Source organism: Orcinus orca, chromosome 5, assembly GCF_937001465.1.
Source record: "Orcinus orca chromosome 5, mOrcOrc1.1, whole genome shotgun sequence".
In the NCBI taxonomy this organism is placed as follows: Eukaryota; Metazoa; Chordata; class Mammalia; order Artiodactyla; family Delphinidae; genus Orcinus; species Orcinus orca.
In genome coordinates, this window is record NC_064563.1 from 42,907,967 (window position 1) to 42,926,577 (window position 18,611).

General features: G+C 45.8%; 1 protein-coding gene across 2 annotated transcripts; it reads right to left on the reverse strand.

Moving 5' to 3' along the window:
• Window positions 1-8,113: 8,113 nt before the first annotated feature.
• SHOX2 (short stature homeobox 2) lies at window positions 8,114-18,460 on the reverse strand. 2 transcript variants are annotated; one of them, XM_004281830.4, is made up of 5 exons: window positions 17,652-18,460; window positions 14,561-14,769; window positions 12,155-12,212; window positions 11,750-11,838; window positions 8,114-10,204 (listed from the first exon to the last, which is right to left on the reverse strand). In XM_004281830.4, exons 1-5 carry the CDS (start codon window positions 17,998-18,000, stop codon window positions 9,911-9,913), a joined length of 999 nt encoding a protein of 332 aa, XP_004281878.1. In that variant the 5' UTR covers window positions 18,001-18,460; the 3' UTR covers window positions 8,114-9,910. The 2 variants fall into 2 exon arrangements, with proteins under 2 accessions (XP_004281878.1, XP_004281879.1); XM_004281831.4 differs by having other exon boundaries at window positions 8,114-10,168; window positions 17,652-18,458.
• Between the last annotated feature and the right edge of the window lie 151 nt (window positions 18,461-18,611).

The following is an 18,611-nucleotide window of genomic DNA, read 5'->3' on the forward strand; positions in this document are numbered from 1 at the left end:
CAACCCTACCCTTGCCTCTCTTTCAACCACCACTGCCTCCAACAATGTCAAACTCCAAGGAGAAAGCAGGAAAGTCTGACAGGTTAAAGTAGAAAGGGGAAAAGCATCCAAAGTACATGGTAGGAATTTAATAAATATCTGTTGAGTGAATGAATAAATGAGTTATGTACAACGAGGCTTGGAAGAGAGGAAGAGGACAGAAGAAGGAGCTGGAAGAGGTGGGAAGTTGCTCAAGATGAAAACATAAGTGCTTCTCATAGAATAGGTAGAAAAAGAGAACTCCCTTGAATTGTGAAGAGCTGGTAAGGAGAGGGTCATAGGAATTGAGAGTATTGGGGAAAATTTTCTCACCTGTTCTGTAGCCTACATTTCAGTCAGCCAAAGAGCATAACCAAGCTTCTTCATGTATTCAGGCCACTGACCTACTGTCTATCTCATTCTGCACCCTATTAGGTGGGATGATAAATTTGAGGGTGGTGGGGACTGAGGGCAGGGGTAGAGTAGGTAGAACCGGGCTAAACCCACCTCACTGGTCCACTAACCTTAGAAATTATAATGTTATCCAGCAATTCCTAACCCCACCTGATTCCATGCTCAGCCCTCTGGAGAGCAGAGTTAACAGCGTGAGAGATAGAATCAGCTCTGTGCCCAGATCCACTGCTTTGTTGCTGATACAACTGCAAACATTCCAGAAATGAATCCTCCCCCTGCCTGTCAGGACCCATCTATTCTAATTCCTCTCCCTGATCTTGGAAAACTAAAAAAGGACCAATTACCCTCTGAGTTAGTCGGAGCTTCATTTGTACTCAGTGAGGAATCATATACACAGGCACAAAACTCCAACAGCACAACCGGTGCTAACTATTAGCCTAGATCAATAGTCTCAACAGAAAAGGTCAAAGGTCCAATGGGCTCTGGGAACTCCAGACCACATTACTCTCCACCTTGACCAACTTGACAGACAAGCTCAAATTGCTCTGGCTGTCCCCTTTCAGTGCATTAGCAAAGAACTTCAGGGCTTGAAACTAACAGTCCTTTCCCCTACATTAAATGCTTTTTAAAAAGTAAACAATAATAAGCAGAGGATGACAAAGAAGAAATTGGAACAATAAGGAGAAGGATAATAAAACAGGACAAGAATTTTAATAGCTGGCTTACTTTTCAAAAAGGAATATACACGATTTTGCAGATTTCTTTTATAGAAAGAAATATTTCTATTTTATTTCTTTATTTCATAACAGTAAAAGAGATTTGTGGGGGACTCTGCTGAATGGCATATGGAGATCTGTATGCTTGAGTAAGATCATACTCTAGGGTATAGCAAAGCATCCCAGCCCTGAGTTTTGGAGAACTCTTGCTACGGACCAGACTCAAAAGACCCCCTGGCATTAAAAAACGACCAGAGTCTCTTATACATAAAAACAGCTCAGAAACTTCCTGTATTGACTTCCTATTGTTGCTATAACACATTTCCACAAACGTAGTGGCTTAAAACAACACAAATTGATTATCCCACAATTCTATAGGTTAGAAGTCCAGCACAGGTTTTACTGGGCTAAAATCTAGGTGCTGGCAGGGCTACATTCCTTCTGGAAGCTCTGGGACAAATCCCTTTCCTTGCCTTTTCCAACTTCTAGAGGCCACCTGCACTCTTTGGCTTCTCCATCTTCAAAGCCAGCAATGTTGCCTCTCTCTGACCATTCTTTCTTAGTCACATCTCTCTCTGAGTCTCCTCTTTTGCCTCCCTCTTCCACTTTTGAAGACCCTTTTAATACAGTGGGCCCACCTGAGTAGTCCAGGATAATTTCTCTATTTTAAGGTCAGCTGATTAGCAACCTTAATTCCACTGCAATCTCATTCCCTTTGCCATAGTAGCTAACTTATTTACAAGTTGCAGAGATCAGAAAGTGGATATCTTTGAAGGTATCTTTATTCTGTCTACCACACTTCCTTATTACTCCCAAAGCAAATTGGAGGACCAGCCTCTCTCTTTCCAAACCTTCTTTTGATGGCTAGTTTTACCTAATGTCACCTTTCTAAAAAGTTTTGGAAGGAGGTCTAGAACTAAAACTCCCCCAGGGTGGGTACGCAAGTCTTTTAAATGAGCATCAGGTGACACTTAGTTTTAATGGAAACTATATACACCTTAAAAGAAACACAACTGCTGACAGGTGAGAATTTCAGTAAATAAATATATTTGCCCACAAGATAGGTAATTACATTTTAAACCACTAATGCCAGTAAACCTAATACAAAACACAATGTAGCCTGAGTACTGAAATTTTGGATAGGTTGATAGACTTTTTTAATCGTTTTTAAGGGTAGTTTATTTTCTTCTTCCTTAGCACGGAAACATAAAAAAACGTATTCAATAAATAAGCAAACGGAAGGAGAATCAATCTAATATCAACGTGATTTGAGACTTAATGCCAGGTCTCAAGTTGTATGCTGACGTTCCGGAATATAGGGGGCTGAAGGTCAGGGACTCTGGGTAACCTCTGCATTAAGAACACCTTGAGTCAGGAAGAAAGAGAGCATCCTTTCTATTCTATACAAAGGAGCAGCTCTAAAGTCATAGTCCCTCAAAAATTCTATGTAAAAAAAGCTTTGCAAGATTTGAAGAAAGTTTTATTCCAAACTCTAGGCCACACAGCATACACACACATAATCAATATTCACATTGAGGATGTGAAATAAATATGCACACCACCTCCTACTATTTTACAACACTGTCTCTAGTCACACAGACAAGTAAATTCAAGACCCTCTCTATGTAACAATAATTTGAAAGACAAATAATAAAAGTAGAGAAGAGAAGTGCATTTGTGGACACACTGTATGCCAGCCACTTTGCACGTCTTATCTTATTTGATCCCCACAACCTGCAAGGTGTGTGTTACAGGACACTAAGAGGACCCAGGCTCTAGGAAGCTAAGAAATTACCTGAAACTTCACATCCAATTAATAGGTGATATAGTTGAGATTTGAATTCAGGAAAATCTGCCTCTAAAGATTAGTCATATACTCAACCTACTTTATTAGTGACAGGTAGCTGTCTCTCTAGCAAAATCCTTATTGGTTATTAAAAATAAAAGTGCTAGTATTCAAAAAAAGATTAGTCATATACTGCGACATCACACTGACTCTCAAATTAAGATGTGTAAAAAGTGTTCTGAGTTCTTAATAGATATGTGAAATATAAGCCAAGACTTCGCCATGAATCTAAATAAATAAATAAATCTAAATTTAGCCACTGGAAAGAAGTCCCTCTTCATTATATCTGTAAGTAGGACTCAACTGTTCATTTTACATGTCCTTACAATAGTAATCAAACATTTCTTCTTTTGTATTATATGTGTTTTCAAACTGCTATTAAAGATCGTTGGTCAGCAGCCCTTGTGTCTTTTAGCATTTCACTGCTAACGCTCTACAAACTTGGCCAGCCAAAGAAAACGCAGATGGTCCTGTGGAACACAAACCACGGCAACATATGGTATGCATTTATTCCAACAAAGTGTGCTTCTTAACCTCTGGGTGTCGCTCCACCATTTCTTTATAAGGCTACTCATTTCTAAGGAAGGTTCAGTTTCCAAAAAGAGGGTAACAGGCCTCACATGTGTTGTATGGCCACTCAGACGCATATAATGTGTCTGAACGCCTTTAAGCAAGTGCATTTAGCACATGCTCCCTAACACTATCATATGTATTTATGAACTATCTCCCCCAAGATGGTAAGCCCCTTGAGGGCAAGTGCCATGCTTGATATCTCACCTTATTAGCCGCACATGGCAGAGTAACAATACCATCTGTCATGTATATGGCACTGTGCATTCTCTAAATTGCTCTTATAGATAAGCCCCTAACTGCACTGTGACATTTGCCACATCGTCCAGATGAGGCTCACAGAGGCTAAGCAATTAGCTGGAATCACAAACTAGTAGGTAATGCTTTCCTCTAGCCCACAACAGAGAAGTAGTTATTCCCTGTCTTGCATACTTTATTTTCTTCTTCTAAGGTTTTTATTATAAGGACTAATGCCTATTGGCCTTTGCATTAAAATAAATATCATATAGTGTAGTATACATAAGTGCAAGCCACTGTTCTTAGGGCTTTACAAATATCAATTTATTTAATCCTCCTAGCATCCCCACAAAATAGATGCTGTTTTTACCTGCATTTTACAGATGAAGAAACTGAGGCACAGAGAGATGAACTAATCCAAAATCACAGGACTGGTAAATGGCAGCAGTGAGGTTTGAATCCAGGAAGTCTGGCTCCAGAGTCCATGCCCTTAACTTACTCTGCTCTGTTCTGCCTGAATAAGAATCTACAAAGATCTTTACTCAGGACATGTGAGCCTTTGTTCAACAAGGGGGAAAAAGGTGTGTTTACTCCTTCCTATGTGATTTATTTGATTATATTCTAAAACCTTTCTTCATGCCAATAGAACTCCACGTAAGTACTATACTAAATTTTCCTGTACTGAAGGCATATGCGATGGTTACCTTGATTGACACATAAAATACCCAAAACAAAATACCCCCAAGACTTGAGGATATTTTGTTTTGTGAATTAGAGACATGAAAGGATTACCTAGGTATCAGAAGTGTTATAAGCTCACATCTGTAAGTCTTTCTTGGAGATTTTCATATTTCTTATACAAGAATGTTCCCTGTCTGAAATATTTCAGTGTTCACTCTGTATCTGAGCTTGAAAATTATCTAATCCTTTTTAACTGTTAATTTTCAACTACTTTTTCTTCACACATGCTTTCAATAAAATGTTTAACACTTTTTATGTTTTTATTCCAGTCGTCTTGAAAACATGCTAGTAAACATGCAAGCATATTGTAAAGGTTTAAAATTCATGGTGTGTATACATATATCAACAGGAGTTATGAATTATGTATATCTCAAGCCTATATAAATTAGATTTTGAAGAACAAGCATCACAGTACTCAGGCAGGTCATAATAAGAGATTCCATGTGAAATGTAAAAACTACCTTGAATAAATTATCCATAAGTTAACGCTCTCATTAGAATGACATATTTATTATTTCTGGTTCTGTGACATTCCTTTAATGCACTTTGACTAACTGTTCTAACAGCATGTTAAGAAACCATTGCAAGCCTTTTTCCCCCCTTGGAATTAGCAGACTTTATTTACATTTGAACTAAAATAATTTAAAATAATATAACAGTGAAAACAATCACCCATTTCCCAATGTAGAATACCATTTTCTTCTGCCCAGAAACATTTAATTGAAGCAGGATATAACTTTAGTAATTATTTTTGCACGGAATGACTCTAAAATTAATAGTCAATTGTAAGACTGTTTAAAAGTTGGGAGACTGACAATCAAAACAATCTTAAATGCTTTTTTTGTGTGATGAAAAGGAGTGATCCTTTAATTCCCTCACACACATTAAACTGATTTCACAGACTTTCTGTACTGGTGTTTAACATAGTCAAGTGCTTGAGGTTACATAAAATAAACAATCTTGAGATCTTATTGCAAATGTTTGCAATTTATGATGTAAACTGATTTGTGAAAAAATAACAGGATCCCATGTCACCGAAGCCAAAAAGGCATTTTTCAGAAATCAAAATAGTTCCGAAATTTGAGCATTGCATTATGCTAAAGTATTACCATCTGAGGATCTAAAAAGTTACAAATCCGGGGGAAAACTCAAAATAGATATTTATCAGTTCAGCTTCAAGCTAAGGCCTCCGATCTCAATGGGCCTCCTGCATAATAGGGTCTTTAACACTAATGATGTTTTGAGTAAGCTCTTTTAATTCAGTTTTCCCCAGGGATTTTATAGCTTGGGAAGGCTTTGCACACCCTGAAAGATTTGGGGGAACAACTGGGGGAAATTTTAATTATTTATTGCGATTATTGAGTTTGGACCAAAACAACATGCATGTTGGGGCATATTTGAATCTAAAGTGAAGCTTTCCTCTGACCACTTCTCAGAGTGGCTCTGGAAACTCGGGTTTTGGAATCTCTTGTTCACACACCCAAGCGCCTGCCCGGGTGGCCGTGGCACTCCGGGAAAGCGGGCTCTGCTCGGGCGCCTCTGGGAGGCTGGACCCCCGAGGAACCGGCCCGATGGGAAAGGAAAGGCGGCCTTGGTCCTCGCTGAGTCTCGGGAGAGCGGACTCGGGAGGAGGCGAGGACGCCGCGGGCGGCCCTGACGCCGGTCTCACCGACCGCGCCTGGCTCAGGTACGGCCGACGGGGCTGAGAAACTGGCCTTCCTTCTTCTCGCCCTGCCGGGCTGCGTCCGCGGGCTCCTCTGCCATCCGCGCTCCCGCCAGGACCCCATCCCTGCGGGCTCCGCGCCCAGCCCAGCCGGCTCCGGCGGCCGGTAACGTTCCAGCCGACGTAGGCCGCGCTGCCGCGCCCCTTCGCTGGTGCCTGGCGCCCGGCCGGCCTCGGCCCGGACGCAACGCCTCCTTTGACCTCAGGCTCCCTGAGCTCAGCTGCGGGGACAGGCTGGGCTCCGCGTCGGTCGCGCCCTTGGCTGGGCCCCGGACGGAACTGCCAACCCCCGGCCCCAAGTTCTCCCGTGACCTGCGACCTCCCTCGGGGTGTCCGGGGAAACGTCCGAGTCTGCGCCGGGGGCTGGATTAGGGTTGGGGCTTGGAGCCTGCAAGTTCGGACCCAGGACCCCGGCGCCGACGGGAGCCAGCCGGAGGCCACCGGCCCAGGCAGGAGGCGCGGCGCGGCGGCTTCAAAGCGCACCCCGCCCCCAAGCAGATGTTTATTATGAAAACTAGGGACGCTTGTCAAGTAGAAGACCCGCAAGGCCTGAGCTCTGAATACGGCCCAAGTCCTGTTCTGTGGTCTTTGAAGACTAAAAGATGAAAATAAACATATCACCCACGTCTACGCGGAGGAACAGCTTTGAGTGCGAGCTCAACCCGGGAGAGGGCCGGGTTGGGGAGGAGAGAGCAAGGCCCGAGGATACGGGGCTTTGTCGTAAGGAGGGTCTCCTCTACGCATCCTCCGCCCCCTAGGGGGCCCCAGGGGACACTCGGGACACCCTCAATGTTGGCGGAGGGTGTCCCCTATCCCAAGAGTCCGAGAGGGAAGGGAAGGGAAGGTCAGGTTCTGTCCCGGGTCTTTACGGTCTGTACCTACCCGCAAACAGACAGAGCCTTCGGGCTTAGTAGGCAGTATTTCTTCCGGGAGAGGGGACGGGAGGAGGAGGGAGGGAGGGAGGGGCTCCTCGGTCTCCGGAGGATGGCTAAGACCCGGCTTTTCCTAAACACGATCCTAGCTTCTACCTTTCCCTAAATTTAACGAACGAAAAATCTGTTTGGGCCAAAGCGCTAAATTGAAATGGGAGGCGGGGGACCCGCTCTCCCCGGCACCCCCACCGGGCTTCGCGGCTCTTATCTTACTCCCAAACCGCCACCGACTCCGGGGAGGGTCGGCGACCTGGAACCAAGTCTCTGTCTTGCCACAGTTAACCCAGGTGGATTTCGCATCGCGTGATCACGCTTTCTTCCTCCCCAAAATGTTTCCCAAATGAACTTCAAGGGCGAAAGTGCAGCAGAATGAAGAACCAGAGTCCGTCTTGGGGAAGGGGGTTATTCTATGTTATTCTACATGTTATCTGTTCCTTTATTGATTTGGTGTAAAATCAATCCGGTTTCTGTGCTGGGTGGATAAAATGGGGCGGGCGGGGGGCATTTTCTCTCTGGGCTTCCGAGAGCCACAGAGCCACCATTCTCACGGTCCGGTCCCTTGATTGCCGCACATAGGAGAAGAGGCAAGCGCTTTTACAAGTTGGTATAGTCGAGAGAGAGAGACAGACAGAGAGAGAGACAGACAGAGAGAGACAGAGAGAGAGAGAGAGAGAATGAGAGAGAGAGAGAGAGAGAGAGAGAGAGGGAGAGAGACATTCATCAAAAAGGAAGAAAGAAGCCTATCCCGGATAGTTTAATAGTAACAGGAACAAAGATGACGCGAACCCCATCAAATGAAACAATACTATTTTGATTCAATTGATCGCAAAGTGTCTTCAATTAATAACTTGGCACTTATTTAAAAGGTTTAACAGAGGTGAGACCGAAACATTTTGTACCGACAACACGTCATGAAATAACAGAATCTTCTTTTGTTTAAAATAACTTAATACACTAGAAAAAATATGGCAAATATAAATAATTTTGTTTTCATGGAGAACAAATAGTTACAAAGCTCAACCGCATACCAAAGTTCAGCTAAAAGAGCTTTTCCTCGTTCTTGTATAAGGGATTAAAAAAAAAAAACCCAAAAACTAAGGAGGCTTTTTTTAGAGAATTGGGATACAGATTGCTTAGTCCAGGGTATCCCAGTTTAAATAGCTACATGAATTGAGACAAACAAAAATATTACTTGAATATACACCCTTGTGAGATAAAATGCAAATGTTGAAAGTCAACTATCAGTTCACACGTTATAGCCAAAATAAACTTTGTTCGTGTTTATCAACATATTTTACACAAACTTAGTGCCTGTATCTATCTGGGTGTTGTTTAAAGTGAGTGTGATGGAACAGAGAGGGGGAAATAAAGCACGGTCCTCAAATAGGACTTTAGGAAATCTGCAAGAGGGAATACAAGAAAAGGGGGAGGAGAGGGGACTTAACACTGAGCGCCCACTATGTATCAGGCACCACGTGAGGCGCTGTACCTTCACCGTTCCATTTCTTTTCTTTTTCCTTTTCTCACATTTTCTACCTGCCTCTGTTGTCTTGGGACAATCAGAGTGTAACTTTTTTGCCCTTCAGACTTTTTTCTTTTGTCCCCCAGCATTAAAGACGGGACAAAAATAAATATAGATAGAAATATATATATATCAATTTCCAGATGCTTTGGGTATTGTTTTTATACTGAAAATGAAAATGGAGTTAAGTGCATGTGAGTAAAGCGGGGGAGGGGGGAGACACCATCAATGGAATACAAGTAACATGCAAACCGGAATTTACTGTCAGCAGTCTGGACAGTTCTGCCATAATAATTTTCTCAGAGAAATCATCGTCTGTGGTATCATTTTTGTATTAATATTTTTTCTCTCCTCGTTTTTATACTGTCTTCCCTCTTCTTGCTCTTCCATACTGGTGGTTTTTAACTCAAAGCACCTGATTCAACGTAAAAGGAGGCCCGCCTCTCTTATCAAATTTCTTGTATTAAAGTGAACTTCGCAGAAAAAGGTCAGTTTCAAAACCTGTGAACTTCCCAGCTGCGTACATTTTTTTCATCTTAATTCTTTAAATAAGTATACCTCTTCCTTCTGTTTTGCCTTCTTAGCCCATTTTAAAAAACATACACTTTAAGTTGGTAACTCCCCCCCACCCCCACCGCCGCCCCAATTCTCTCGAGATTCGTCCAGGTTCTTTTTCCATATTATTTAATGTACAAAATACTTTAAAATTTTTTTCTTTTTTGTTCCTTGGTTCTCTCTCCGATTTCAGCTTCTGACGAATAGCAATAAGTTCCCTTTCTCTGTTTATCTCTGGTTTGTCTTTTCTACTTTTTTTCCCCTCATTTTTTATTAACAGGATTTTTATTTCTACGCAAGAGTCCATCGTCGCAGTTCTGCCGTGAGCCACACACTCCGCTGTCCCAGCACTCCCTTGTCCAGTCTCTCTCCAGACCTCCCAAACCCAGCCCTACAAAGCCAAATTCTGGGCCCTTGGGTAGGTGAATGGTCAGAAGCCACGGAGCTGGTGCCCCTCTTGGGATCCCAGGTCACACCCTCCGAGTCCGGGATGCGGAATGGGGCAAGGGGCAATCAGCGGGCGGAAAGAGGCTCGGCTCCCGAGGTCCGGAGCAGGTAAAGGAGAAGCAGCGGGGCTCGGAGGGCGTGCAGGCTGCGCGCTGCGCTGCAGGCGCGACGTTGGCGCTGGCGTTGGCGTCACAGACCCAGGGCGGCCGCGTGCTTTTTGGCTTTCAGTCTGAGATCCGCGATGCTGGAGTTCTTGCTGGTAGTCTTGGCGGCAGCCGCGGCGGCCACGACGGAGGCGGCAGAAGCTGAGTCCGCGGCCAGCGTGGCGAGCGGCAGTCCGAAGGGAGGCGCGGGGAACATCATGTAGGGCGCGTGCGCGGCCAGGTGCGGGTGCAGGTGGTGGTGCGCGTGCGCCACGGCGCTGTCCAGCTGCAGCTGCGCCTGAACCTGAAAGGACAAGGGCGTCACGTTGCAATGACTATCCTAGGGTGACAACAGAATAGAAACAGAGCATTAACGGCGTCCAGCTTAGCTCGGGTAAGGCTGGGGCAGGGGACGGGAAAGGGGCATTTGGCTGACCTTATCAGTCTGTTACTGAATCTGGGGCGCCACAGGGATATTCCAGTGACCCTGAGTCTCTGCAACTAGCTCAGTGTGGCCTATCCCCTTGAGTCCCAGGGACTCCCGTCTGCAGGAATTGTGGCCGCCCCCTCGGGAGCTGGGTCTGTCAGAAGGCGACATTACTATTGTGCTAATACATCACCCTCCTGAAAATAACAATGTATATTGGACAGACGACGGGATGAGGGTCATTACCCTCCTCTTTTGATGCTGTCGTACACCTTTTACCCTGCTACTAAAACACTGAAGTACCATTAAGCAAATTACAAAACTTTTAAATGTCACCTAGGGAAGTTGTTGCATCTTCATCACAACTGGCACAATTGTTAGTACTTCTAACATTTACTGCTATTAAAATTACCTTGGGATCTTGTTAAAATGTGGATTCTGATTCAGAAGGTCTAGTGTAGGGCCAGAGATTCTGCATTTCTAACAATCTCCCAGCTGATGCTGATGCTGCAGACTAGGAGATCACCTTCTGAGTAGTGAGGGTCTCCTTTTAAGATTCCCCTCTCTCTCCAGTCATTCTCTCTTGCTTCAGAAGCCTAGCATTAGGATACCAGAATCCAGTGGTGCCAGGAGAGCTAAGATCTGCCTAATACTAACCCTCAATACACAGGTGCAGCCAGGTGTCTCCCCCGACCAGGACACTGGCATCTCAGAGTTAATTCATGACTTCACAGTCCTACGGAGCAGGGGGCCTGGCCATGGGGAAGGTCAGGCACTGGTTGGGAAAGGATTGCACCCTTAGGCTTGGAGAATGGGGAGTTCAGAGCACTGGGATTTCCCAGGATTAAATCATTGCTGCAGGCTGTACTTTAAAAATATAGTCTTAAAGGTTTCTGTATGGCTAAGAAATGGATTGCAGCCGCAAGGTGTCCCTGGGAAGACCAGTGCTTCCCTCTCTACTAGATATGAAGCTTTGCAGCTTTAAAAAATCAAGTCTGAGCTGGGAGTGTATTTATTTATTTATTTGTTTGTTTGTTTGTTTATCTTCGGTCAGAGACATTTAATGTGAATAAGAGATAGAAAACACCTAGGAAAATATTTAGAGAGTTGCCTTAGAAACACCTTAGGACTAACCTCTGTACTGGATCTGACAAAATCTTACTCAGAAGGCTTTTCCTTCCTCTCCCCAAGTGCAATCTTTAGTTCATTTTTAAAGGACCCGTTGCTGCCCTCAGGCCTCTGTGGGTTTCCCATGAGGACAGAAAGGACTAGGCATGTAGGCCCCTGACACTGTATAGGTTTTTAAAGGGGAGTAGGCCCACTATATCATCTGAAAATTTATCCTCTACCTGTATAGACACCTATATGGGGGCTCAGAGACAGGGGATGTTCAACAATTCAAGCAAATATCCAGGTCTTTTCACAGTTAAAAACAGGTTGAAACTGGACTGTACTTGCCTGCTGAAATGGCATCCTTAAAGCACCTACATTGACGTACGGTGCTACTCTACAAGCTTCAAATTGGCTGGCAGCCCCTATGAGGACGCCTGCAAAAAATGGGGGAACAAAACACAATAAAGTGAGATTAACATGTCCAGCATTGTTTTCCAAGGTTCCAAATGGAACCAAGATAGAACTACTTCCTTTGGAATTGTACATTTATCTTCCTAAACTGCTGCTAAAATGAAAAGCAATGTAATTTACTCCCAAACTTTAGGACTCTCATTAACTGCCTTCGGAGCAGATTTTTAAATAAGGACCATAGTTATCTTTGACAAGGTTCTTTTCTGTCTTCATAATAACAACATCCCCTAATACTCTTTTTACTTAGAGTATCAAATGTTCTTTGTCTGAGAAGCATACCTTTATGCAGTTGATTTTCTTGTTTTCTACATTTAGCTCTTCGATTTTGAAACCAAACCTACAAAGTGGAGGAAAAAATAAAACCTAGATGTTATGACTCAGAGTAATGTTATAGGCAAGGATTGGGAGATATAGCAAGCAATCTTTGAATTATATACAAGAATCTTAATTTCCAAAGTTAAAAACATAAATAAATGACATAAATAGAAAGATTTCATATACTTTTGCGAGATAAGTTGTTTCTTGATAAATTACTGTAGTCCTGGTTTCATGTTTCCACAGTTAGAATCCCCAAGGCCTAAAACTCGCCCTGATACCTGATACTAAAGTGATAATGGGTTTAGATGTTTGCCCAGTAAGACCTGAGAAGAAAATGCTCATTAATAGCCTGTAATATTAATTAGTTTCATCTTCAAGAAAAACCAAACACCAAAGCAAATAGTGACTGTTTTTTGTTTTTTGTTTCCTGGGGGTGGGGGGGATAAGAGTGGGGGAAGAGGTAATTAGTGTCATAAAAGCCTCACTACAAAGAAGTTTAGAATTTCTCTGTTCCTCTGTGCAGCAGAGTGTAACATGGTAGCAGAATAATTGTGCCATTATCATGATAATCTAATTTGCTTCTATAGAAAAAGCCACTGAGTACAGTTAGGGTAGTAGAGAAGTGTCCAGAAGATAGATCAAAATTTAAATAAAGTATGAAAAAATAAATACCAGCAATGAAGTTCACTTATTATGAGAAAAAAAGAAGAACATTCTGTGAAATGGGAGTGGGTTATGAATCAAGTAACTGCTGGATACTATCTTCTCCCAGATATTACCTTCTTAGATAAACTTGCCAACTTTTAGAGGCAGTATGGCAGATTTTAAGAAATTCAAATAAAGCTTGCTTTTATACTCCAATAATATAGCATTATGTTCCAATAACACAGCATATTGACTGATTCATAAATTAATGTTAAAAACATGAAAGTAAAATATTGCTTCAGAGCTTTCTTCTTGTTTTTGAAAGCAAGTGTCACAGTCAATGGAAATCTTCAAAAATTCCCCTGCCATTTAGTGTAGTAGAAGGGTAGATTTCATGCCAGGGTTGCATCCTTTGTGTACCTCACATGGCCTGAGGCTTTTGCCTCTTTTTTCCCCTAGAAGAGTTGGAGCTGATACACTAATGCTCACAACTGTAATAATTATCATCATGTCTTTAAGGGGTTGCTAAGCCTCTAGAGATCTCAGTGCACAGAGCAAAGTAGGAGAGGCTTAAAAAGGAAGGCTCTGCTGTTGATGCTGTGATGACCAAGGCAGCCTATTATTACTTTTCCCCTTTAAAGTGACTGCTCTGTTTTTGTCCTGATCCTATTACAAGATGCGGGGAAGCCCCATAAGAATTGCATAGTTCGCTGCAGATGGTGGTCTCTAGCCCAGAGACCTAGGGAGTATCTGTTACAGTGATACTTTGTAACAGCTGCAGATGTTCAGGCCTAAAACTGCTCCATGTGTTCAAACAAATAATGACTATCATTTTCTCCTATTTTATTATTTGAGTGGAAATACCACCTGAAACATTTAAATTCATTTTCCATAAAACTAAAAGGATATGTATGCATGTATGTATGTAATTTTTTTCCCCTTAAGCGCTCCTGAAGCCTACTTTTCCCATTACATTCACCGCCACAACCGGTAAAGAAAATCTGTTCCAATGCTAACTCCATTTAGTGTGGCACTTGCTGGGGTCAGATTTTGGAAATGTCAATATTAAGATATGTGGATTGTTTTAAAATCAAGTTTCTGTAGGTTCAGGTTCACTTCCCTGGTTAAGTGAGAGAACAAAGAGTGACCAAACGCATTTATTTCTCTGCTATTTCACACACAGTTTGAGATCAACCGCTAACGGCAGACTGTAAATTTGTGCACTTAACAGTTGCTAATTTTCTTTATAGTCTGTACATCTATAAACCTAATTGGCATATCCGCTTGGCAAACCTAGATCCCAGAGCAGACCCTCAAGGAAACCCAACTCCGCCGAACAAAATATTCGTTGTAACTTTTAAGGCATCCAGAAGATAAAACGTTTTCTGTGGGATTTTTTTAAGGCTTATAAAAGTAGGCCCATTAGGATTAAACCACATTAAAGGCATCGAGAGGCGAGGGTCGGGGGTGTGGTTTATAGAAACTCTGGGAGCAAGCCCAGCACAGCTTTCTTCTGCTGGGAACATATGTTGGGATGGGGCGGGGCGGTGGGGGGAGCACGGGAAGGCTTTAAGACCAAGCTCTACTTTGGAAAATAAGACCTCTAGCAGAGACGTCGCTTCCCTTCTCACCTCACTCCAGACATTTGGACCCACACCCTCGTCGTGTGTACCCCAGGCATGCCCCTCCTCTGCTCCCCGCGACCTCCTCACAGGCGGGTACCTGCACTCGGGCCTCGGACAGCCCCAGCCGTTGGCTCAGTTCTTCACGCATAAAGGCGTCTGGGTAGTGAGTCTCGTCAAAAAGCCTCTCCAGCTCGTTGAGTTGTTCCAGGGTGAAATTGGTCCGACTTCGCCTCTGCTTGATTTTGGTCTGGCCTTCGTCCTCCATCCCTTTCGCATCCTCTTTGCGATCCTTCGGCTCCGGGGACACTGGAGGGGGCACCACGAACAGGACCGCACACGTACGTCCACGCGCGCACACAGCAACACACACACACAGACAAAAACAACACAGCAAATGCCATTACCAGATCTGTCTCCAGAAGGATGGAGGATCCTGCCCCCTCCCGGAGTTCCTGTCCAGTTCCTCACCCGGCTGCGAGGAAGAGGATCCTGGAGACGCGAAAAGATCAACTCTGGGCGGCCGCCCGCGGGCAAGGTGGGCATTCACCCACGCATCCCTTTTGCAACTGTGGCCTCAGCTCACCTCCTCACTATTCAGCCCACAGTCCCCTGCCCTCCCCCGAGAACACCAAATCAATTCCACTAACCCTCTCTTGCATTCACTCTCTCCCACTCGCGCACAAAAATCAAAAGAGCCGCACCGGGCGGGTCACAGAACGAGATGCTGGCAGGAGAGCGCAGCGAGGCCACGGACTGGCCTCTTACACCGGCCATTCCCAGAGTGCTGGGCCATTGTCAGGCCAGCAGTGGCCGCCGCCGGCTCTCTTGTCTCTCTCAAACTTGCTGGTCTAATTTGGGAACAATTGGGCTGAAGGGTCACAGCCGGAGGACAAGACCCCGGGGCCGCATGGCGGGAGCCACTTTCCCGGGCGCTCTCTGCGGACCCAGGGCTTGGACCAAATCCCGCGGACGGCCCACGGACAGTCAGGCAGTCCCTGTCCCCCCTGCCGAATCCCAGTTGCCTGAGCAGAGGCGCCCACGCCATGTTGGCGGCCTGGAGGGCTCGCTGCCCACACCCGGCCGGAAGGCCAGAGGTGGAAAACCAGCTTCGGGGAGCCAGCGAAACAGACCGCTGTCTCTTTCGCTCCTTTCTCCCTCCCCATTGGAAAGGCAGACGCGACCCTGAACGCTTAAACCCACAGAGATCAACAGGTTCAAGCGGAACATTCGGGATCCTCGGTTTCTATTGGTTGCTCAAAGCCTTTTCATGCATCCAGCAGCTCGGATGTTTAATAAAATATGCATTTTTCTGCTCTAGGTTTGCACACATCCGTTGCCACTTTCCTGTCCTTCCTTCTCCTCCCTTTAAAAACAGGAGCTCCATGAGTGTGAGCATACAGGGACACTAGAGGGATGTGGAGATATATATATATATATATTTAGGCCAAGGGACCGTGATCAGGGGAGCCAGGATCAACATAAGCTGCCCTCTGGAACCTTCAACCTCTGCGCCTGAGTTGGAGACTTGGGTTTTTAAGGTGCAAAAGCTGAGTTTGGATAATCGAGGCTGTTTGCAGTTCTTCCCAGCCCAGAATCCCGATCAGCATGGGTGTTAAAAATCATTTCCAGAAGAGCCGGCCTGCAGACAAATTAATATTTGCCCTGAGCTTGGAAATCAACAATCCCAGGACTTCGTTTGCCCACGGTTCAGACCCTAACTTAGTGGGGGGTGCCTGCTGGTGTACCCAGGGCCTCGAGCTGGGGACTCAGGCCCCGGAGGGTGCACTGGACCGCCTGACAGTTATGCTACCACTTTCCAAATTTAGGAGTACTTGGTACCCCGTCTGGGAGAAGAACCTCTAGAACTCAGCCCAGCTTGGCATTCTAGTTACCGTGATCTTAAGTGTTTCCCGCATATCTACTTCTCAAAGTTTGTGTTGTGGACGTTTGTCTTTCCTTAGGGAAGAAGTGGATACATTATAGCACAAACTGAAGCCAAGTTAATAGGAAAATATTTCCACAGATATTGCAATGAAATTTAAATATGAAAACACATCTTTCAGATTCTGCCTTTGGCTTTGTTTATTTCATGCCATCCACAGTGGAAGCCTCTCAAACTTTTGGGGCTTCAAAGAGAAAGATGTCCACATTTACAGTTGATTAACAGACTTAATATAATCCCTATTTTGCCCCCAAATTTCCACTTATTGGCCTAAACAAGAACAGACTGTTATAAACGACTTAATTGCTTGCTTAAATATGTGATTCTAAGCATGCCACATATTTCCTTAATTGGAAAAATATGGCAGCACACCAGTTACTGCAGGCACCAAGTGCCAAATTAATTTTATTGTTGAACTCCTTTGAATTGGTACAGAACGCTCCACCATTTAGAAAAAGGCTTTTCCTAACACTTTCCTGGCACCAAAGGATTATCCCACCACAAAATCAGAGTACTGGATGATGCGACGCAGTAAAATTTCGAAAAACAAACAAACAAACAAAAAAGGAGCCTAACGCATCTCCCGAAAGAAACAGGTCACAGCCTGAACCTTAGCCTGCCTTGGTCTCATTCTACCTTCACAGCTCTAAGAAAATGGGAAGTTTGGGGCCCTAAATTCCAGGCAGCCAGGGTCTTCGCGGAGTTAGCGGCGGCACGAAATCCGGGGCGACTCCAGGGTGAAATCCCAATCAATCTCTCTGTCTCTGTATCTCTGTCCCCTTTCTCTCTTTTTCTTTTTTTTCTCGGGCCTAGGAAAGGGGCTCCCGCAAACTCGGCGCTAGATGCTAACTGTAATCCCGCCGCCTGGCCCAGCTAGTGCCAGCACCCCCTTTCGCAGCCCGGCCCAGCGAACTTCCCCATCCGCCTGCGGGCCGTCTGGGCTGCGGGCCCATCCTCCCGTTGGTGAAAATGCGTTTCGGTGGAATGGGAGTAGCGGGAGCATCTGAGAAGGGCGCGCGCAAACCCCACACGCCCCCCCCTCCCCGCACACACATTCGGACCCCACCCACGACCGTGCACACCATCGGACTCCCACCCCTCCATCCTCACTCCAGCTTCCAAAGCTGGGGTCCAAGAGCCCTCTCCGCGTCCCGCCCCCCTCCCCGCTGGGCCTTGGTGTCCTCTCCCGCCCGAAAGGAGTCAGGAAGGCGGGAAGGGGAACCGCGGCCGGGGGTCAGGCCGTTACCCTCGGTGAGCCGCGGGCTGCCCGGCTCCCTGCTTCTCTCGGCGGCGCCCATGTCCAGCTCCCGGACGGGAGAGCGCGCTCCTCCAGCTCCTCCGCCCGCTCCTCCTCCTCCTGCACCTCCTCCACCTCCTCCGCCTCCGCCTCCGCCTCCTCCGCCGCCGCCGCCTCCGCCGGCCGCCCGGACTGCGGGACTGCTGCGGTCGTCACGGCCCGGCTCCGCGCAGCCGGTCGGCTCCTTGGCCCCGCGCAGCGGTCCGCTCTCCAGCACCTCCCGGTACGTGATAGCCTCCTTCTTCTCCTTCACTTTCTGGTCAAAAGACTTCGAGACGAACGCCGTAAGTTCTTCCATCGCCGCCAATGCCCGTCAGCCCCGCGCTCAACGTCTCCCAGCCGAGCCCAGCTCTTTTTTTCCTTCTTCTTTTTTTACTGCTCCAGCCCCCCCAATAATAACACATCAATGGGACAGGGGTGGGGGAGGAGTGGGAGGAGGAGGAAGAAGAAGAAAAAGAAGAGAAGAAAGAAGAAAGAGGAGGAGAAGTAGAAGGAGAAAAAGAAGTAAGAAGAGGAGGAGGTGAAGGAGGAGGAGGAAGAAGAGGAAGAGGGAAGGGGCGGGGGCCGCGGGAGGGAAATGGGAACTGATGCTTCCCTGCCGGAGCGCGCTTGTTCAATGTTAAGATCTTTGACAATTCTTCCTGCGGAGAGTTCAGATCTGATAGCAACGCAGCGCTTGAAGTCTCACTATTTATACTTCGCAAAGGCGGCCCCTTGTTCTGAGTAAATTACCTCCCCTTCGCAACTCGGAGGGAGACCCTTCCCGGGAAGCACCCGCGCCACTACCTGGGGGTGGGGGAGTGGGGGTTGGGAGGTGGGGGTGATAGGGAGAGAGGGAGGGAGGGAGGGAGGGGGAGGAGGAGGGAGAGAGAGAGAGAGGGAGAGAGTGAGAGAGAAAGAGAGAGAGAA